The sequence below is a fragment of the Galleria mellonella genome, unplaced genomic scaffold, assembly GCF_026898425.1.
Source record: "Galleria mellonella isolate WM207_F2 unplaced genomic scaffold, CSIRO_AGI_GalMel_v1 utg312, whole genome shotgun sequence".
NCBI classification, from domain to species: Eukaryota; Metazoa; Arthropoda; class Insecta; order Lepidoptera; family Pyralidae; genus Galleria; species Galleria mellonella.
Genome location: NW_026442074.1, coordinates 7,622,086 through 7,645,117, shown reverse-complemented (window position 1 = coordinate 7,645,117; position 23,032 = coordinate 7,622,086). Strand labels below are relative to the sequence as shown.

The 23,032-nt window shown below is 32.5% G+C and overlaps 1 protein-coding gene across 4 annotated transcripts; it reads left to right on the top strand.

Moving 5' to 3' along the window:
- Positions 1 to 286: 286 nt before the first annotated feature.
- On the top strand, positions 287 to 21,142 carry LOC113513130 (luciferin 4-monooxygenase-like). 4 transcript variants are annotated; one of them, XM_052896016.1, is made up of 12 exons: positions 287 to 396; positions 7,233 to 7,395; positions 10,880 to 11,087; positions 11,965 to 12,163; positions 13,868 to 13,990; positions 15,043 to 15,217; positions 16,189 to 16,329; positions 17,040 to 17,165; positions 17,553 to 17,636; positions 18,151 to 18,297; positions 19,488 to 19,653; positions 20,213 to 21,142. In XM_052896016.1, exons 1-12 carry the CDS (start codon positions 302 to 304, stop codon positions 20,338 to 20,340), a joined length of 1,755 nt encoding a protein of 584 aa, XP_052751976.1. In that variant the 5' UTR covers positions 287 to 301; the 3' UTR covers positions 20,341 to 21,142. The 4 variants fall into 4 exon arrangements, with proteins under 4 accessions (XP_052751976.1, XP_052751978.1, XP_052751977.1 ...); XM_052896018.1 differs by lacking the exon at positions 287 to 396 and adding an exon at positions 5,189 to 5,314; XM_052896017.1 differs by lacking the exon at positions 287 to 396 and adding an exon at positions 6,131 to 6,198.
- Positions 21,143 to 23,032: the final 1,890 nt, after the last annotated feature.

The following is a 23,032-nucleotide window of genomic DNA, read 5'->3' as shown; positions in this document are numbered from 1 at the left end:
GTATATACTTATAATATATTTATAATATATCTACATAATAACGGGAATATTGAATAATGATATTATGCATATACGTAGCTATGATTTGTACATAAGTATTAAGACTAATTTACAATAGGTTTTATTAAAAGGTAGAGATCGCTTTTAGCGACAAGACCGTCCGTAGCACTCCTTTTTTATTATCGTAATTATTTTATACTTGCCACACCGACAAAGTCGGTTTACTTTTACTAAACAAACATTATGTATTGTTTCGTGATTCAGGTTGAAACGGTGCAAACCCATTAGTTTAATCGCGACTATGGCTCATGCAACTATCGACAATGTACGGAACGTTAAAACTTATTATGATCGTGGACAACATTATAAGTGTAGTCAAATTAAAACGATAAGTAGGTAAGTACCTAAATTACCAAAGAGATTCTGCTGCTAATTTTCATCACCGTTTAACCTGCCACAAATTAAAGTTTCAACCCAACCATCTGTGTGAGTGGCAGTCTTTCACCGTGCGTTTTTCAAAGCCCTTTTTTCACGCACAACTATGTTTTGGAATCAACTTTTAACAGCAGTATTTCCGAACCGACATGACATCATAACCTTAAAGAAAAGAGCATATTCCTTTTTAAAAGACTAACAGCATACCTGCAATTCCTCTGGTTATGCGGGTGTTCATGGGCGGGGTAGTCACTTACCATCTGGTGAGCCGTATGCGCGTTTGGCCGCTTTGTTATAAAGATTTTTAATTTACTAATATAGTAACCACCCTTGAATTTTTGATGGATGATAATGTAATGATAACCGCACCCTGTCTACGCTAACGGTATACGCTGGCGATGTACCAGTGAGGGATGGTAGATGACTCTGATTAGGTACGTCAGTTAGTCAATCGTGATGTATTCACTTGGAAATCAGTACGATGGTTTCCAGCGGGACCACGGGGAGGTTGACCTAACCAATATACTCAAAGCAGTATACTCTATGTTGTTAGCAATGGAACTGATAATCCGCATTACTAACGATCTCTTTCCCCACACCAGGGGTATTTTTTTTTTGATGGGCTAACGGGATATGCTGGCGGAACACCAGTGAAGAGTGATCGATGAGAATGAAAACAGGCCAGTTAGCCTGTCATGATGAATTCATCAGAAATTAACCATGATAGTTTCCATGGAGAACCACGAGGAGGTCGACCTGGTTGGGTATATTGCTAGCAATGGGATTTTTAGTCTCCATTACTAACAGTCCCTTTCCTCCCACACCAGGGGTATTAGGTGCGCATTATCGACCCTTAAGAAGCCTTATTACGTTTTTCTGAAGAACTTTACGGCATAATGTACCTATAGATAAAACCTTGTCAGAAATGTTCAGTTCACAACCTGAGAGTATGCGGTAGCGGTTCGGGGAAACTTCTCTGAAACTGCACTTCGCGTGACCATTTTGATCAGGGTCACATCCTAATTAAAATGGTCACGGATGAATGCTCTGCCAATGTGTTAAGCGGTACGATGAAAAAGAGTGGCCGTAGGCGTCAGGCAAACAACATTTCAGAACATACTCCAGGTAAAAGATTGTTGGAGTATTCAGTGTGTTTCACTAAAGGTCCAAAAATATTATTAATATTATTCATAGGTGGCAACTTTTGTGTTATTTTTTTTAAGATAGTGTGTGCTCTCTTGTCTGTACTTCCTTTTCCAACAAAACTATACATGTAAAAGTTTGTTAAAAAAATATTAAAAGAATATTGTATGCTGTTTTTTATAAAAAAACTATCAAAGATGTAAAGGAAAGTAAATTATTCTGAACTGGGTCAAGAGAATTAAGCTAGTATTCAGAATCTACCGCCTACAAATGACAGCAGTACTCCATATATTTCAATACGTTTTTCTATATCTGTACTTAATATGGATACAGGTCTTATTAAAAAAACGACTATTCTGTGACAACATATTTGGGAGGATATTTTTAAAACGTATGATCATTTTTAATCATAATAAATAAATAAATGAAAAGAGAATCTGTTCGTTCCTCGAAAGATTGAAGCAATAGAAAGTCAGCTCCTTAATTAAGATAGAGACAAGAAATGAACCTTAGGGATGAACTTTGTGATAATGTGAGGAGAACACCTCTCCATAGATATCGTTGATTTCTACGAGATTTGAGAAAAACGAGAAAATCTGTTTAATATTCATGTAGAAAATATTTAAGTAATTTATTTATTTATTTTTTATTGTACACACTAATAAATAAATAAAAAATATGACAGAGGTAAGCAAATGTACAAAGGGGTGCTTAACTTTAAAAGATTTCTCTTCCAGCAAACTCAAAGTGCGGAAAGGAGCATCAATGTTAGATATATGTAAAAAACTTAACGTCAAGGTGATTAGTTATCAATGGAAACGTTTATACATTACAGGTTATGCTAACAGTCATAGGTAGGTACATCCATCACTTAATAATCAACGTCATCCGATGACAATGTCAGACGTCATATCGTTCCACGTTTAGAATCTTATTTATAGGCACAGCATTAAAGTTCAAAGTCAACTTTATAAAACATTGTATTTGCCAGTTCTTGTACATTACTAAGTACCCATATATTTATATATTAAAAACTACTTATAGACCGGTATGTAAAGGTTTTTGTTGAAACCATGTGAATGGACAAAAAATGAAGACACAAAAAATTAAGACTCAATTAAGAAATACAATAGTTAGAAATTATATGTTTTAGAACGTGATATTTGTATCTAATTTATTTAATATATATTGCGCTAGATAGCTGTAAGGCTTCGAACGGTTTCTTTTTGTAAATAAAATATAGTCTAATAATAAAATTAGTTTGCGTATAAAAACAAAAAAAAAAAAAACTGCAATAGCTAGTCAATATATGTATATATATATATATATATATATATATATATATATATATATATATATATATATATATATATATCTTTCTATCTATCAGCACAGTTAGTGTATAATAATAAAACAAAATAAAAAAACCAATAGAATTAATTCATTTCTGGTCATAGTGATCAGGACAGTAAAATAAGATAAGATAGAGAAAATAAAGATAACAAAGGTACTAATGATAGGTATATTTACCAGAGGGAGACTTTGTACAAAAGTCGATTGCTTGGGTACCTCTGTCCCATTCGTGTTTCAACCGTGAGGCAGTTGTGTTTGCATGGCTGTGTTTCGGTTTGAAGGGTGGGATATGGCGTGAATTTACTGGGTACAGAGGAATAACACCTGAGTCCTCAGGAATGGCAACGCATGGGGGGTATCATGGGCGAAACAGTATACTCTGTTATGTCCATGGTACTGCTCATGTCTATAGGCGACGGTTACCACTTTCCATCAGGTGGGCCGTCAGCTTGTTTGCCATTGTAAGTCGTATAAAAAAAAAATATTTTGTTTTGTATTTTTTTAGGACGGCTATAAGTTCAACTATAAGACGTTTCAAGGTTATTCATTCATTACCGGACACTCCGCTTATAAGTTGTATTTGAGTTTTCTTATTACAAATAAATAAATTAACAAACATAATTTATATATATATATATATATATATATATATATATATATATATATATATATATATATATATATATATATATATATATATATATATATATATATATATATATATATATATATATATATATATATATATATATATATATATATATATATATATATATATATATATATATATATATATATATATATATATATATATATATATATATAAAATATTATTATTATTATATTTAAATAAATAAAATGAGTTTTTACGTATTAAAAAGATGCAAACGTTATAAAACAAAATAAATATAGAAGTAATAAAGGAAACATTCATAACTATTTATCACGCAAAATTGTATGAAAAAGTTGAACCGCTTTTCTCGAAGCATTTGTATGGAGACAGTTTATCTATATAATCTATGTTCCATTTGTAAGGAACCACTACACTAGAAGTACTAAAATTACGTATTCGCATTTGCATTTACATTTATTCAGTTAAAATCTGTTTTGTTTTGTAAATTAGTTTGTGAGGGTTTAAAAATCCGCCCTGTGTAAATGGTCCTTTAGGCAATATTGTATTATGAATGCCATACGGTACTAACCTCATTGCATTCTTAATACAAATGGGCGAAATAGCTTGTTATTACCGCTAATGTTGTTATGATGAGTGTACTGGGGAATTCTCAGAAAATTTACATTAAAGGGTATACTGCATTAATTCAGTAACGAATCCTGGTTGCTGGATTTATTAGCTAGGTTATTAGCTAGGTACCTGCGCAATTAAATAAATAATTCTTTAAAAAAAAAAAAGAAAACAAAGCACTATTATTAAGGATAAGGGTTACAATTAAAAAAGTTTCTTCTTTCTTCGAGTCAATAGAAAACCTAAATATGTTTGGACCAGAACTTAGCACCTTCCATAGCATAGTTACCATATTCAGGTCCTTCTTCGTACAAGACGAAGTACACAAAGGTATAGTCTGTCGGTATCAATAGAACTTACCGACAATTTAAATAAATGCATAATCCAACCATAAGATCTGTCAGCTGTTAATATAATGAGCAATACTTAGATTATATGGATAGAGCATGGAGCCTCAAAAAACAGGTCAACTTTTTGTCAGCTAATTGTCAAATTAGCCAACTCGTTTTTTTTTTTTATAATCGTTCTATATACTTACATATAAAATGTATCTTGACGTATTATTTAATAAATAAAATAGATGTTTACGCATTTAAACGATGCAGAAATTGTAAGACAAAATAACTATAGAAGTTATAAAGGAATCTCACATAATTATTTAATTATAGTTTTTTTTAAGCATTTCTATGGAGACACTCTATCTATATAATCTAAGGAATAGTAGTATAGATAAAAAATCAATTTACAGATTTAATATTTTGATTTGTAATCGATTTCATTTAGAGAATTTTTCTGTGATAATTTCAGAAAAACTCGGTTACCTTTTTATTAAGTTCTGGTCAAAAATTTCTGTCCTATTCAAAGTTTTAAATAGATGCTGGATAAATAAATAAAATAACAATAAAATAAATGTCCAATATAGAAATTCTGGTTATGTCGTATTGAAACATAAAATTATGTATCATGATTTACATGACATTCTTAAATTCTCATAATTGAATTATATTCAAAGAATTGCCCATCCCCTGCATGATTTGTATATGTCATAACACTTGCGGATTTTATTGAGAGGTTACGTCTTACAAGTCTGTATCTAAAAGTGTAAGAGATTTGGCTGTACTATACACAAATGAATTTCAGGTAGGTTAGCAATGAAAATTATTAATTATGTTTAATTTTTTATTTTAATTAATTAATTTTTTTAGTCCATTTGAACGTCAAAAATAAAATTATTTTTAATTTTATAAGAAAAAAAAAACAGTTACATTTTTTAATTATACTTACGTACTTTAAATTTCCATTTAAATCTGTTAAAATAAATAAATAAATAAATAAAATTTATGATGAATTTGTTTGAATTAATTTTTGTATTGGTAAATACTTAACAATATGTATTTACCAATAATATTGTTTGATCGGAATCAAAGTATCATTTGACATTCACATTCCTCATACTTCAAATGCTATGTGTATGCCAAATTTTATGACGATTGGTTAAAGCATCAACGCACCTAGAGATATCGAACGAGCTATCTTTTACATTTACATTAATTAGAACATATATAATATTATACATATAATATAATATGATATAATATAATATTATATAATATAATATTCCCAAAGAGGGTTGACGTCAGGCAGGTGGCCGGTCGTAAAACTAAAGACCAAGTCTTTTTGTAATATGGACAAAATCATATTACGCCGACCCCAAATTATTGGGATAAGGGTAAGAAGATGAAGAACATATATAATATATTACTTAGACATTTTTCCGTACTATATACTATTACAATTTTATTATATTACTGACATTTTATCAAGCAATAATGATTTTTTTTATGTCTTTACCCACATTAGATGGATTGAGACTGTACAAAAGTCGTTTGCTCGGGCACCTCTGTCCCATTCGTGTTTCTACCGTGAAGCAGTTATGTTTGCATGACTGTGTTTCGGTTTGAAGGGTGGGATATGGCAGTGAATTTACAGGGTACAGAGGAATTACACCTGAGTCTTCAGGATTGGTAATGCATGGGGAGTATCATGGGCGAAACAGTATACTCTGTTATGTTCATGGTAGTGCTCATGTCTATAAGCAACGGCAAACAAGCTGACGGCCCACCTGATAGAAAGTGGTAAACTTTTCATCAGGTGGGCCGTCAGCTTGCTTGCCATTTTATGTTAAGCATAAAAAAAAATTGGAGAGGAAGGGATTGTTAGTAATGGGGTCTAACAGACCCATTGCTAGCAATATACCCTATCAGGTCGACTTCCACGCGGTTTCCCCTGGGAACCATCGTGGATTCTTGTGGATTCATTACGATGGGCTAACTGACCTGCTTTCATTCTCACCTATCATCCTTCACTGGTGCCCTGTCAGTGTATACCGATACCGCAGGCGGGATCACTATTTCATTTTCACTTATTAAAAAAAATAGGGGGAGTTCTAAGAAATTGCACTTGGTACCTATCGTTATTTTCATGTTATTACCACTGCACCTAATCTCAAAGAACTATTTCGTACATGCAGACTACAGATAGGGCTGTGCCCCTTTCAATACAATCACAGAAGAAAATCAAATTTGAGCAGCTTTTATAAATCTTCCTTAGGTATAAATAACTAAAAGGCTGGAAATGCACTAATAAGAAGTGTACAAAGGAAACAGTAATCTTCCTTTACTTCCTAAATAAAGTAACTGTGATTAACTAGACTTTATACAAACAAGGGAGACTTTATGCAAAGTTCATACATGTGTATATTCATTGTAATCAGTTGTGACCAGGGAAAGTATTTGTTAGTAATATAGTCCAAAAGCTTTGTTGTTAGCGATATCAGGTTGACTTCCAGACGGTTTTTGCTGGAAAATATTGTGGTTCATTCTTGTCGAATTTGTCACGATACGATAATCTCCAGGAGGGACTGCATGGAGGTCAATCTGATAGTATACCGCTTGCAATGGAGTAGTTTGATTATTACTAACAATTCCGGATCTATAGGTAACCAGTATCACTTTCCATCAGACATGATGCCAAGTTACATGAAAAAATTGTCTTCCAGTCAAATGCCGAGACTACAGAGGCGTGTCAATGATTCAGTACATTGGTTTATGAGCGAGCTAGAAGCTCGTATAATTGCGAAGTCCGGTAACCCCAATGACAGGTTTCATCTTGGAAAAATACTGATGCAGAGCTTTGAAGATGACCTTGACTTCGTCATGCAGGTATTGCGTGTATATTTTTTGTCTATTATGCCCACAGCTTTGTCCGCGTTTCTATCAAAATTACATGGATTGGAGACACACAGTTGTTAATAATGTAGCCTCTAATCTTCATTACTAATAATCTTCTCCCCCTTTTTTGTCCTCGTTTGCTCTAACAATAGTGTAATTTGACACAATATTCTCATGATAAATTATCACTTAAATGAATTGCAAATTGTCTATGATTAACATGATGTTTTATTAAATAATGGGTTAGAAATATTGACACAATGTAGACTTTACATTGTACTCGTTTTATCAAAACATTGTATCGCATCTCGTATGTAGGTGTTTAGTCTCTGAAAACCTTCATTCTAGCATGACCTACTTTATATAAGATTAATAATAGAGTTTATTTATATATTTAATATTTATGTATATAAGAATAAATAAATTATTTATTTATATTAAAAATAATCAATTAAAATTCTGTTTAGTAAAGAAATATAAATATGTACACAAATAAAATTTTGAAAATGCCTAATATAATACTGGCAGAAGGCGTCACTAGATAGAAATCAATACGGAGAAACTCACCAGGCCCGATCACTCTGGTATCAACCAGAGTGATCCATAGACAGCTCTTTCTCGATTGAGTGATGCATAACTTTTACGCAGCGATTGTTTTGTTTATTAATCAATTGCAGTGATTTCAAATAGGATAATATTTTAATAATTAGACTATATACTACAAAAAAACATGTTTCAAAAATGACAAAACCAGTAACTTTAATTTAAAAGAAAAATAATTGAAACAGTTTTGATAAATTTTCTAAAAACCGATCTCTAAGTACTTATACATTTTTTGCCAAAAAAGATTTTATTCAAATTGGTTTATAACTGATGAAGGTACTAAACCAAAAAAAGCAGCTAACCATTAAAAAAAACACAACCAAATTCTTTTTCAAGTCGGTGCAAAAAAAGCACTAGATATATCATAACAGCCATATTCACTCTCAAACTCAGTAGAACTTCTTAAATACATGTTTGTATAGCACTAGGATCGAACACTCAACTATGGAAGGTAAGGTAAGGTAACATGGAGGATAAGTAAGGTCAGATTGCGAAACCATAAGTATTCAAGTAACCAATTAAAGTTGGTACTGAGTATTATAAAGCTTATAGGATAGAGTTCCTCAGTCTATTTGTATATCCTGTCGTGGACAAACGAAGGTTATAAATAGATGAGGTTCTAGTTACAAGATACTAACTACATATATCACTTTACTGCAATTGGTTGTAATTTAAAACGTGCAAGTCATAATAAAGGGCTATTTCGTTGAGTCGAGTTCGTGTATGCAAATGATTCCTTCTATTTATAAATATTATCTAGTATCTTCTATAAATTTTTCTAAATTATTTCTTTCTTTATTTATTTTTTTCTAAGATGCTCGTGTATTTATTTCCTTCGTTGGTCCACGACTGTCTTTGCAGGGGTTTCTATTTTTTTATTTCTATTTTTTTTAAGTGCCGTAAAATGATTAACGATTTCCTTGGAGATAAATGTAATAAATTTCCATAATATTATAATTTTTTTACTATAAATGTAATATAATTGCGAATTTGTATAGCTCGATAGATGGGGTTGATCATAGAGGACTTATCTTGTTTTACCATCCATTGTTACATACGAGGTCTGTCCGGAAAGTTCGTATAAAAGTGTTCTGGAATGCGAGAAAGAGGAGTGGGGAGGCCAGGTAAGCGCAGGACCCCTTCCTTATGTCCCTAACAATGCTTCAGTTCTGGTCTGACCGCCGTGCGGTGCGAACTGGCTTGTCACGCCATCTGTGAAGTTACCTCTTAACGAAACCCCGTCGGCATGGAGCCCGCTTCCGTTGAAGAGCAGCGCGTCGTAATCAAGTTTCTCTCGAAACTCGGCAAGAATGGCCGTGAAATTTTTGCCGATCTCAGAACAGTTTATGGGGATGATGCTGTGAAGGAACCAACCGTCCACAAGTGGCTAAAAAGATTCAGAGAGGGCCGAGAAAGCGTTCAAGATGACCCACGTTCAGGACGTCCTTCCACTTCACATTCCGACGAAAACGTGGAAAGAATTCGAACTTGTGTTAATGGGGACCGTCGTTTAACGGTCAGACAGGTGGCTGAAGAGCTTAATTTGGGCAAAACCGTGGTCCACGAAATTCTAAGAAACGAACTTCAAATGAAAAAAATTTGCGCCAAGATCGTTCCGTGAGTTTTTGAGTAAAAATTCCATTACGGTGACCGAACACCCCCCTATTCGCCGGATTTGGCCCCGTGTGACTTCTTCTTGTTCCCAAAAACCAAATTGGTACTTCGGGGGCGGCATTTGGGGGACATAAATGAGATAAAAAAAGCTACGACGGGGCAGCTGAGAAACCTACAACCAGAGGACTTTCAAGGAGCCTTCTCACAGTGGAAACGGCGTTGGCACAAGTGCATTATGTCACAGGGGGAGTACTTTGAAGGGGATAAAATTGATTTACCTGAATAATTGTAAAATAAAATTTTTAAAAAAACTTTTATACGTACTTTCCGGACAAACCTCGTATGTATCACAATTTAAATAAATAAATAAATGATATGTAGCAACATTCCGTACAGGTAAAAAAAAAATTGGTAAAATATTTTATAAGTTTATATATTATGTACAATAAATATGAAATGTGTCCTCTTTATATTAATAGTATAGATTAAAGCTATGTCTAGTGATTTTATGTTAACATTTGGGAATACTCTTGATTACAAATTGATGGTAAAATTTTGTATAAATTACCTGGGTATTGTTATCATCTTACCTACCTCTATAGGTATCTATATACCTATAGGTATCTATATACCTACAGGTATATAGATACCTATATATATGTAATACCTTAATCGCGAAGAAGGGCGTCATCGACGATCCACTATCATTGTAAAAACCACGACCACTCTGTCAAGAGTGTACGACTGAAGAGAGAGATGCCTATATATGAGTATTTTAAATGGCGAAAATTTTGTAATAGGTATATTTATTTCACTTATTTATATTATTGTGTTACCGTGTAGTTCTCGCATAGAATAGGCCACCCCTTCTTTTCCCGTGGATGGATGAAGGGCGAGGGATGGGCAGCAGTGTCCCTCTTAAAACATCTCTAAAAGCCTAACTGCGGTTGCCAATTCGCATGCCAAGCGTGAAAATTACTGGCAAAACTCCCCAAGGAGGAGGGCTACGTTCCGCTAGACACTGCTGTTAACGGCTGATATGATGATGATAAGCTTAAAATATGTTTTCGTTTTAAAATTTAGGTAACAGAGCATCAGCTGTATTTGAATGTACTACGCTAAAATAATACGGTCATTTAAAAGTCCGCGCATGATGGACCAATATCGTACACTATTTTCAATAATAATTTATTATTTTGTTTAGTTTTTGCTCAATAATTGTTTCTTAATAATAGTTTTAAATTTATTTATTTCACAGATAGACGGGGCAACTGGAGAAATTATGACAAACAGAGAAGTTTTGAAGAAATCTGTGGAATGTGCTGTTGCTTTCAAAAATTTGGGCTTAAAAATTGGAGATGTCGTAATGTTGATGGCTCCCAACCATTCAGACTTGGTGATACCTGTTTATGCTGCATTATATCTTGGGGTTATTATTGCTCCGGTGGATAGAACATTAGGAGTTAGTAAGTGTTTATAATTATTGGTATTTGTGGATATTTTGATTAATATGGATTGGTACTTAGAGATATCCATAACTTTGGTTATGCCTTAAATGACGGTTACCATTTTACTGATGTAAAACAATTTTAGGCTCGTCTGATGATGGGTCAAATTTGAAGGTTTTAAACTACGTTAAAAAATTCGCGGGAATTATATTCGATCATGGTGTGTTTTTAAGTATTTAGTTTGCATTGCAAATAAATAAAGGTTTTTTAGTATTATAAGTTAACTTATGAGTGTTCATAACTTAAGCTATCGAAGCATGGCAACATTGGAATTATCTGGCAATTTTTCATAAACAATTTAAAGATTTTCAATATTTCTAGTTAATTGTTTGAAAATATGTTTTTAGTAGTAGATTTAAATCAATGTAATGCATTGTGTAAAATCGAAAAACAAGTAGGCGGTGCATTATGGAATAAAGGAAAATAAAACAATATTTGATGTATTCATATGTTTATAATATATGATTAGGTTAATGTTTATATATATATATATATATATATATATATATATATATATATATATATATATATATATATATATATATATATATATATATATATATATATATATTTATGAAGCACAAAAGGTCTTATAACTAAAGCAATCTCTTCCAGACAACCTTTGGGCAGAGGAGAAAAAAAAAGATAGTAGCTAAGAAGTGTATCTAATAAAAAAAGTTTTATTTTTACAGATAATTTTTTTAAATAATCAGTTAGAAACATCGAGATGTGTTCAATTATTTTCATAAATTGACAGATAATTGCGATATTGCCATACTTTGATAAGCTAAACTAAACGTTCTTAATAGTTTTTACAGTAGACAATTATTTCCAGTCGAACTAAAAGAAACTTTTGGTGTTGACAAACCCAAATTAATATTATGCCAAAGTGAAAAAGCTCCGGAAATACAAGTTGTATTGAACGAATTAGAGTTGAATACGAAAATAGTGACGTTCAATAAAGGAGATTATCTCTGCAGCTTCTACAAGTTTCTAGAAGAATATAGCGACGTCAAGGCAGTCAAGGATTTCAAGTTAGTAAAAATATTATGTATTATATTTGATGTTACAAACATGTTTATCGAAGTGGAATGAAAAAGTAATTAGTATTTTTAGATCCTACAAATACTGGGTTAAAGAGGACGAAAAATTATCTCTGGATCGAGATTGAGGATTCCAGTGAACCGTGGGGTTTATTTTTCATCATGCGTATGCATTCATGCACGCATGCATGCATGGATGTATTCTTTATTGATTTTTATTAAAATAAAGTGCCTATTAACCAGTAAAGTACTAAACAAGGTTGATGGAGTGATGACCACAACTGTTGAACGATTCATGACCACTCATGACCATTTCTTGGGACAGTCTATGGCGTCTCCTAAGAAGACCTTTACTTTCAGCAGTTGGCCATTTTATTAGCTCTTTGATCGCTAAGTTTTATAGTAGTTGTCTTAGCGCCCGACTCAAATCAGAAATACCTGATTTTTTATTAAATATTTCTAACTAGCTTTGAGTCGTGACCTCGTCCGCGTGACCAGGATTTGTTCGCTAACCGAAATAAGGTGTAGCTTATCTTCTACATCCCTTATAGTAACTATATATCGAATTTAACTATGATTAGTAGAGGTGTTAAGGAGCTATGAGGTAACAAATAAATAAACTCATTTTCACATTTATAATATTAGTAAGGGTAAAGATTTTGACAAGTTATTTTAAAATATTGTAAACTACACTCTGTCTTTATTTTACGAGTATTTTGTCTTAGTCTTTCACGTTTGTATGGAAATAAAATAATGAAAAAATAGTTTTTGGGGTTCTGATTGTAAATAATTAAGGGTTCGGTATAAATTTTGATTTTGTATCATTATTGGTTAATTCTTGTTGAATCATGCCTGACTGGTGCACCGCTAGCGGGCAGGCGCAGGCGGGGTTACCATATCATTAATACGTATTAAAAAAATCTAAATTTGAGTGATGTAATTTTGTAATAATCTTTTTAATGTAGGAAACAGTTTTTTTTAATAAATGGTAATGGAATAGTAACCCCGCCTGCGCTAATGGTATATGTCAGCTGGGCACCAGTGAGGGATGGTAGGGGAGAATGAAATGACAGTCTAATTAGCTTATCGTGATGAATGCATCTGGAATTCAGCACGATGAAGTTCGACCTTATAGGATCTATTGCGGGTATTGGAACTGGTTGTTCGCATTACTAACAATTCCTTTTCCTCTGTAGTAAGCAGTAATAATCGGAAATAACAAATAGAAATAGAAAGAAGAAAAATATCGATTCTTTGTTGGATAAATCGATACAGGCGCTACAGTTTAATAACCTTTGTTCGATAAATCCGACTGACACGGTTAAAAGGTTAATAAATAAAAGACAAGATAAGACCAACAATTAATTAATTAATTAATCAATTTAACTATAAATTATAGCGGTAAATCTTTAATTATAATATTAAAATTATTATATTAATATTAAAATATGCGTACAGGTGTGTGTGTGTGCGTTGTGTGTGTGAGTGTTTTGGCTTGATTTTATACATAAGTTTTTTTTTTTACAACACAGGGGGCAAACGAGCATGTGGCTCACCTGATGGTAAGTGACTATTGCCGCCCATTGTCACCCACAACACCTACGGCATTGCAGGTGTGCTGCTGGCCTTTTAAAAAGGAAATATGCTTGGATATGGATTTTTTATATTAAACTGTATATGTATTTCAAATTTTAGACCAAACAACTTTGACCCGGAAGAGACAATAGCTATTTTGGTGGCGACCAGTGGTACAACAGGCTTCCCCAAGGCGGCTGCAGTTACTCACAAAAACATAACAATTACGGCTCCTAATCTTTGGTTTGTAGATTTATTTGGTTTTAAATTTAGACAGCGTTTCATTTCATTGCATTTTAATGCATAGTAATTTTTTAATTGAGTTAGACTCAATTTAAAAATTGGTGCACTCTATTGGTGCAGATAGAATCACTATTTAGAATAGTGATTCTATCTGCACCAATAGGTATACGTTGGTCGCATATAATTGTATACCGCATGGAAATATAGGCAAATTTTTATTAAATTAATAGACAAACAGTTCATTTATAATAGTTTTTATTTTAATTATTTTATTTAATAGTTATTTAATAATCATTATAATACGTTATGATTTAAGATAGTTATTATTAATAAAGTGGTCCGTGGGCGAACGTTTGTTTGCGGTCCGAGGATCCTAAAATTGAATTTTAGCTTACAGCCTTTTAATTGTCAAATTACTATTTGTATCATTTAAAAACTAGCATTTACTGCGACTTCGTCCACGTGATCAGGATATATTTACGGACCTAGATAAAAAGTAGCCTACGTCCTCTCCATTCCTTGTAGTATCTGTGAACAAAATTTCATTGGTTAAGGCACTAATAGGTAACAAACAAACTCACTTTCACATTTATAATATTAATAAGGATAATTGTTGCTTACTTTATGCTTTGAAGGGTACGTATTTATGTCAAAGGCTTAGAGTTTATAGTTGGTCAAAGTGTTTGACAGTATAAACTTTAAACCCAGAAGGCGAGGGAGGAATGGGATTGTTAGTAATACGGACTATCAGTCTCACTGCTAGCAATATACCCTATCAGGTCGGCCTCCACGTGGTCCCCCCTGAAAACCATCGTGCTGAATTCCAGGTGTATTCATCACGATGTGCTCACTGACCTGCCCTTCTATCTCGCCTATCATCTCTCACTAGTGCCCCGTCAGTGTATACTGAGAGCGCAGGCGGGATTACCATTCCATTATCATCCATTAAAAAAAAATCCAGAGGGAGACACTCTGATGTCAGTAATAGAACTTAGGCATATGAAACTGTTTTTTTTTTTAAATATGGACAAATTATATAATTGTTATAACAGGGCTAGATTCAACAACTTTCCAACGCCTACTCGGATGGCTTTTATCGGTGCACCGCTGCAGTGGCTCACTGCTATAATAAATTTTCTCACATCACCCGTCTTTCGATACACACGTCTCCAAACATCCCTCCCATTGACAGAAGCACACGCAACGCACCTCATAAATAAATATCGGGTAAGTTCGTGACAAATATATAATAACATTGCCCAGTGGTCCCAGTATAGAATGGGCCACCCTTTCCTTTCCCGTAGGTGTCGTAAGAGGCGACTAAAACAACTTAAATATCGAGGGATGAGCAGCAGTATTCCTCTTAAAATATCACCAAAAAATCTAACTGCGGATTCCAATCCGCTTGTCAAGCGTAGCAACTATTGGTAAAATCTCCCTTATGGAGGAGGCCTATACTCAGTAGTGGACAGTTGACAACAATAACACTGGCGGCATATTGATTTTATATTGTTCTGACAAATGCACATTAGTGTAACTTATCAATACAAACTTTTTCAAATCGATTGTAATTCTAACCTAATTCCTAATTTTTGTTTCAAGAATGCAGTATAAAATTGTCATTGGCAATGGATTGGATTAATATCTATACTAGATTCCAGAGTTGATCTGTTGATCTGTTTATGATAGAGAAATCCATTATTATTATTTGTATATTATTATTAATCATACACAATTCAATTCAATTATTTATTGCTATTTCATGTTGTAACAATATGGGTTTTAAGTTATTAAAAGTAAAGAATTAACATAAACCCTGGAAGGGCACAGCAATCACAATAATAAATCTTTCATAAAGTACATAACAATTTTTTTATATTATATATATGTATAGTCGATTAACATACAATAAATAAAACATTATTACATTGACACAAATAGGTACAAATACAATTAAATTTTCTCACTGAAAAATTCCTGTAGTGTATGTAATAACTTTTTGTAATTGAATATTTTTTTAGAGCCATTTTAAACTTTTTAGAATAATGAGACTGACTGTATTTGCATTTTATAAATAAAATTCTTTAATTTTTAAACCAAACAGTAGTAAAGTCTATTAATAGATGTGTCATTTATATTAATTTATATTTGAAAACATGAATGATACATGATCAGAACATTTTTTTTTTCATTCTCAGCCAACCTTCACTATACTGTCGCCGACATTCATGTCGACATTGTTGAAATCTGAAGGCAAAGACAAATGTGACCTTTCCTGTTTTGAATTAATATTGCTCGGCGGTAGCGCTGTACCAACAAATCTCTTAGATAAAGTAAAGGTAATAAATAACTGAAATAATAATTGAATAAATTTAATATAAATCATATTTCTATCTCAAATAATTATTATATTGGATTGTAGATTGCCGCGTGATTTCCGCATAGCGTGGTCTAACCTTCCTTTCCTGTGGGTGTCGTAAGAGGCGACTAAGAGGGTCTTAATAGTCGAAGGATGGCCAGCAGCGTCTTTCTTAAAACAATACCAAAACCTAACTGCGGTTGCCAACCCGCCTACTAAGCGTGGCAACTACTGGCAAAACCCCCCTTATGGGAAAGGCCTATGTTCAGCAATAGACAGTTAACGATTGTAATGATGATGATGATAATGACTAGGTTCTATCACACTAAACATGTTTCCAAAAATCATGGGTCGGATACTATAACTACAATATAATTTTGAGCTCCTCATACTATATAATTTATAAATATATAAACATGAAAGTATATGAAATTATAGTGTAAAATTCTTCTATGGGATAAATCAGCTATTGTATTTGTATTGCATTTTATTGTAAGTGAAATCTTTTTTATATTTCCCATGTAAATTATAAATAATAAAGATCTTACAACAACAAAAATTATTTGCCTTGTTTCCATTTCTTAGTACTACTATGTTATAGAACTTATTGTATCAGAAAATATACATTTTTTATTGCATCCAAAATTTTTCTCAATTGTTGTATTTAAACTATATATTTTTCTGGTATAGGAAATTTCACCAGATATTGAAGTATTGGATGTTTACGGCATGAGTGAGCTGAGCAACATCGCGTTTCAACCGGACAACCCACCATTGGGCTCGTCTGGCAAGCCATTGGGCTGTTTCCAATATAGAGTAAGTTTTTTTTAATCTTTATTAACATATTTTGTGTAAAGGCTTAAAGATATTTATTTTAATAATAAAAATTAACTTTAAATGAAATTGAATTGAGTTCATTATTCGTTTGATTTGAAACAAGTTATACACTTTATTAATTGGCCATGTAATCCTGGCATATAATATGCTACTCCTTCCTTTCCCATGGCTGTTGTAGGAGGCCATTAAGGTAACTAAATGGTTGATGGGCAGCAGTGATCTTCTTAAAACACTATCAAAGTCTAACTGCGGTTGCCAAGCCCCCTGCCAAGTGTAATAACTAAAGGTAAAACCCTCTAATGAGGAGACCTATGTTCAGCATTGGACATTTAACGGCTAATATAGTATTCATATTGTTAATTACAGTTGATAAATATAGAAACTCAGACGGACATATTGGAGCCTAACGTAGCTGGAGAGCTATGGGTTAAGGGACCAGGCGTGTTTAAAGTACGTAATACATTTTTTCTATTATGCGATAAATATATTTTGCAAATTAATATTTAACTGTTTCTCATGGTTTTATTCGCTTGCTTTTTAATAACAAGTATTATTAAATATTTAGTAAGTCTATTTATTAATTATTATATTTATATGATTAAAGTTTTATATTTATAACTATATATATTACATAAATATATAAAACATATTATATAAATTTTAAATAAATAATTTAAAATGTTAAAGAAAAATACGGTCTATATGTATACAAAATAATGAAATTGATCTTAAAATATCTGACCATTCAAATGTCATTTAAAATTTTCATATTTTTTTAATTTCGGTATTATTTATTTATTTCAAGTGGTCCATATTGTATGAACTATGCCACACTATGTTTTTTATTTACTTCAAAAGATTAATCTTATTGTAGGTTTTTTTTTCAAATTTAAATCATGTTTACTTTTAAATCGTCATTTATTTATGAATGTAGGTTTATAATATTATTGCTTTTGAATTTTAGGAGTATTACAATAATCCGGAAGCGACAGCTGAAGCATTCGCCGATGGGCGATGGTTTAAAACTGGTGATATGTTTTACAGAGATGCGAATTATAATTTTTTCTTTGTGGAACGTATAAAATTGCTGTTAAAATACAAAAGTTATCAGGTAAATTGAATAATAATTCTAATTAAGGAGCACTAATGTCACTTTTTAGAATAGAAAATCCACAAATAATATTGCTTAGCAAAAAAAGTATATATATATATATATATATATATATATATGTATATATATATATATATATATATACATATATACAGGGGTTTCAATCGTGTCTATACACACATCAATTAACAGCAGAAAATTTCAAGACAACTCTTGATTTAAAACATTTGCAACTATTTCGGACGTAGAAATGCCGTAGGTATTGCAAACTGCCGTTATGCACTAGCATAATGACGAGCGGTCTAAAAAAGCTTATTAATATAATAAATCAATAAAATCCTAATAAATAATCATTTAACCAATCGCCATGAAATTTAGCATACTATTCGTAATGGACGACTTTTCTCCCAGTCAATTGCTATATCAAATATTAAAAAGAAGTGGAGAGTGAAAACTATTTTTAAATCATACGATAGACTGGTTATCATTTCAGACCTCAGGAATAGGAAAGCATGAAGAGAATCACGTTGTTTTTTGTGCCGTTTCAATCTATAAGCGGTTACCTTTTTCAATCTGATTGGCCACTATCTTTTTATTGTTCTAGATAATAGAGACATACTATCGATAATTTTTTGTATACAAATTAGAATTATAAACAAGTTCACAGCTATTTTGATGGAAAGGTATGACTGTTGCTTATATAAATAAACAGCACCATGGGTAACACAGAATGCTCTGTGACGCCTATGATATCTCTCATTTATTACCATTTCTGAATACTGTGACCTTATGCCTCCGTACCCTGTAATTTTACCTCACTATTTTACCTAGATACTTACCTTACCACAGTCTTCAAACCAAAATAGTCGTGCAACCACATTTGCTTCATGGTAAAATCACGGAAAAGATAAATGTACCTAGTACCAAGTATATTTTATAATAAGACCGTGTGGTCCCGAAATAGGCCAACCCTTTCTTTCCTGTGGTTGTGGTAATAGGGGACTAGGGGAATTTAATGGTAGAGAGATGTGCAGAGTGATATCTTTAAAAGCCTAACTCCAGTTGCCAACCCACCTGCCAAGCGTGGCAACTACTAGCAAAACTCCCCTTACGGGGAAAGCTTCTGTTCAACAGTGGACAGTAGACAGAAATGATGATATGATATATCTGAAACTGACTTTTATCTCCAGATATCTCCAGTGGAAGTAGAAAGTGTAATCCGCAAGCATCCCGGAGTGCTGGATGTGGCGGTGACTGGAATACCGGACGCTGATTGTGGCGATTTATTGGTCGCATGCGTTGTAGCCAAACCACAGTGCCGTCTTACAGCTCAAGAGATCAAAGATTTGGTGAAAGGTTTGTTGTATATTGTAATACAAGTATCAGACCCGACAGAAATAGTCCTGTCAATAATTATTTAAAGTCATTATTTATATAAAATTTTGGAAACAACCTTCTAAATTAATTTTGGTAATCACTAGGAACAGTTTCTTTTTCTCTACAGAATTTTACTCTTCATAAGAACTTTTTTGGGACTTCAAAGAATATTTGAAGGAGAAATTTAAGAAAGAAAGTTAATAATATTTGTTTGTTTACATTTTCATTAAATTTCATTAGGTTTATCTATGTATCTATGTATCTATGTATTACTATCTATGTATCCTATTTAAGAGCTGCTCATAAATAGGATAGATCTTGTCTTGTCGGTGGAGTTCTTGCACTTACTACGATTTTTAGCGAGTCTCTTTACCTCTTGATACGACACTATACCAACGTTTTCCTTGGTTTGCCTGATGTAATATGCCTTGGTCTCCTTCTTCGCCTCCTACCTTCTATCTTACTTTATATATTATAGGATTATACTACACCTGTGATTAAAGATGTGAATTTTTAGAAGTATATTTTATCGTTTTAGATTCGTTGTCAGATGCTAAACAACTAAGAGGAGGCGTGATATTTCTGAACGAAATACCAATGACGGCTTCAACGAAGGTTCACCGACGAAAGTTGAAGGAAATGGTCCTTGTTATGGAAAGGCAATAGAAGTACTTGTATATTAATAGTTGTGACTGTCGGTACATGGAACTTTGCATACATATTAATCATTATCATATTTCTGTCATTATCCCATTATTTTTTTTTATTCATCCCATTGTTTGGGTTTAGCGCAATATGATTTTATTTATATTATCTAAGGTTCTGGGTTTTAGTTTTATGACATCAACCCTCCTTGGGAATGCATTTCTCGGTAGTTACCACCTACGGTATGAAGGAAAGGATTAAGGAAAAAAGGGGATGTTAGAAGTGAGGTTGGTAGTTGGTAAAAAAGGAATGAAGAATTTATGAGGTAAAGGGAAATGGGGAACACTGGTCAAATATTTCAGTGGTTTAGGAAACCAAAAACACATAACTGTGAATCTTTATTCTAGAAACGGATAGATAATTAGAGGAGATTGTATTAGAAAAACACAGCGAAATCGGTCAAGTATTTATTATAACACATTTTCTTTGTGAAAGAGTACAAATGTTTTTCTAATAACACCAATAAAATACTTGTGTGTAATTTTATTATAGAAATGATAATTGCAGTATTAAAGAGAATTCTCATAGAATAAATATATACAATTTTACGACAAAAATATGTATTCATACTTGAATAACATAGTTAATCATTTTGTGTGTGTATGTATAACCTTTTACAGTTAGTAGTACCTCTATTACGTTGAGATATATAGTTTAAAAAAATATTATATAAGAAAATATTTATCAATTCGAGTATTTTGTTGATAATTTGTTATTATTTATTTTCCTATTCTGTAAATAATAAATATTATTTTAATGATAATGTTTTTTTTTAATTCGTAGAATAATTATTCATTTATTATATAAATAAAGTATAAACATTATTATATATATACCAAGTTAATAACAAAGTTAGTAAAGGTGAACTTATCTCTAAAAGAGTTTTTTTCCAGTCAACCTAACACAGTGGCATAGGAAGTAGTGAGTGGGCAGTAGTAGTGCTAAATAGAAACTATGTACATCTTAAATTATAGATGGCGTTGTTATATAAAAATAAGTATGACTTACTGTTTAACGATTTTTACCTAGTCAAATTCTTTTAATGTATATTTGACCTTTTTACAATGGTGTACAGTTATATCACACCATATCAGCCGTTAACTGTCCGCTGTTATACATAGGTCTCTTTTGGGGGGTTTTTCAGTAGTTGTTATGCTTGGCAGGCGATTTGGTAGCCACAGTTAGGCTTTGATGACGTTTTAAGAGGAACGCTGCTGCCCATCCTTCGACAATTAAGTTCCCTCAGTCGCCTCCGGGGTATGACACCCGCGGAAAAGGAAGGGTTTGCTCATACTATGCTTACGGCTATTACATGACATTTTTTTTTATACAAATTAGAATGGCAAACAAGCTGACGGCCCACCTGATAGAAAGTGGTAACCGTCGCCTATAGACATGAGCAGTACCATGGACATAACAGAGTATACTGTTTCGCCCATGATACCCCCCATGCGTTGCCATTCCTGTGGACTCAGGTGTTATTCCTCTGTACCCAGTAAATTCACGTCATATGCTACCTTTCAAACCGAAACACAGCTATGCAAACACAACTGCTTCACGGTTGAAACACGAATGGGACAGAGGTACCTAAGCAATTGACTTTTGTACAAACTTTCCCTCTGGCAGTAATCGTTTCCAATTCTAAACAGTAACGATCCAGTATAGGAATAAGGCTTTTGAGTGAATTAGGTGCGTATCTTAGGAGTAATTAATTTGTTTTGCCTTTGGGAAAGATTTTATGTGGTAAAATTTGCAAGAGCTATACCATAAAATTATAGCACAGTATATAGTAGATATATACAGTTGATGGACTTTTAGCATTTCAGTTTCTTTATATATAGTTAATAAAAATAAAATAAAATGAAGATGATGTTTTGAACAAAGTTCTTTTTACAAGGTGACCGACTCGTGCCAAATGCCAATATTAAATTATGATATTTTTTTTTTATTGTAATCTGTCTAACATTCTTATTTTAAAACTTCCAATTGCATGTCAATAATAATTGGAAGTTGTCAATAATTAATATAATTGTAAAGTTTATAAAAAAAAAAAAAACACTTTTTTTTTAAGAGGAGATAGTAAATTATTTTATCATATATCATTATTGTTATTAATATCCCATTGCTGTTTGATCATTATAATTTTTCTTATCCCAATCTATTTGGGGTCGCCGTAATATGCTTTTTATCCATATTACCCAAACATTTGGCTTATAATTGTACTACCGGCCGCTTGCCTGACGTCAATTCTCTTTGGGAATGCATTTGGTTTCTGCCACCTACGGTATGGAGGAAAGGATTGAAGAAAAAGGAAGGAAACGTTGGAAATGTGTTAAGGAAATTGGTAAATAAGAAGAATAAGGGAGGGGATATGTGGGAACGGAAAGGGGGGGATACTGTAGTTGCGGAAAGGACTGGGACACTGCAGCGATTCGGGAGGCCGTGGTTGCATATCCATATGTATACATATATTCTAGAATCGGACAGATTTCTAGAGAAGGACACCCTGTTATTTGATATTATTAATATTTATTTCTGTAATTTTAATAACTGTAATGTATTTATTTTATTTATTTATTTAATAAGGTTCACCTACAACATCTACATTTTACATTTTACACGCTACTTAGACCAGAGGGAGACTTGTACAAAA

Bases quoted from the DNA above. Each gene is read 5' to 3' on its own strand.
- LOC113513130 (XM_052896016.1), top strand. From the start codon at position 302: ATGGCTCATGCAACTATCGACAATGTACGGAACGTTAAAACTTATTAT. The intron at 7,396-10,879 runs GTATTGCGTGTA...TTTATTTCACAG, and splicing joins ACCTTGACTTCGTCATGCAG to ATAGACGGGGCAACTGGAGA. The intron at 12,164-13,867 runs GTTAGTAAAAAT...TTCAAATTTTAG, and splicing joins AAGGCAGTCAAGGATTTCAA to ACCAAACAACTTTGACCCGG.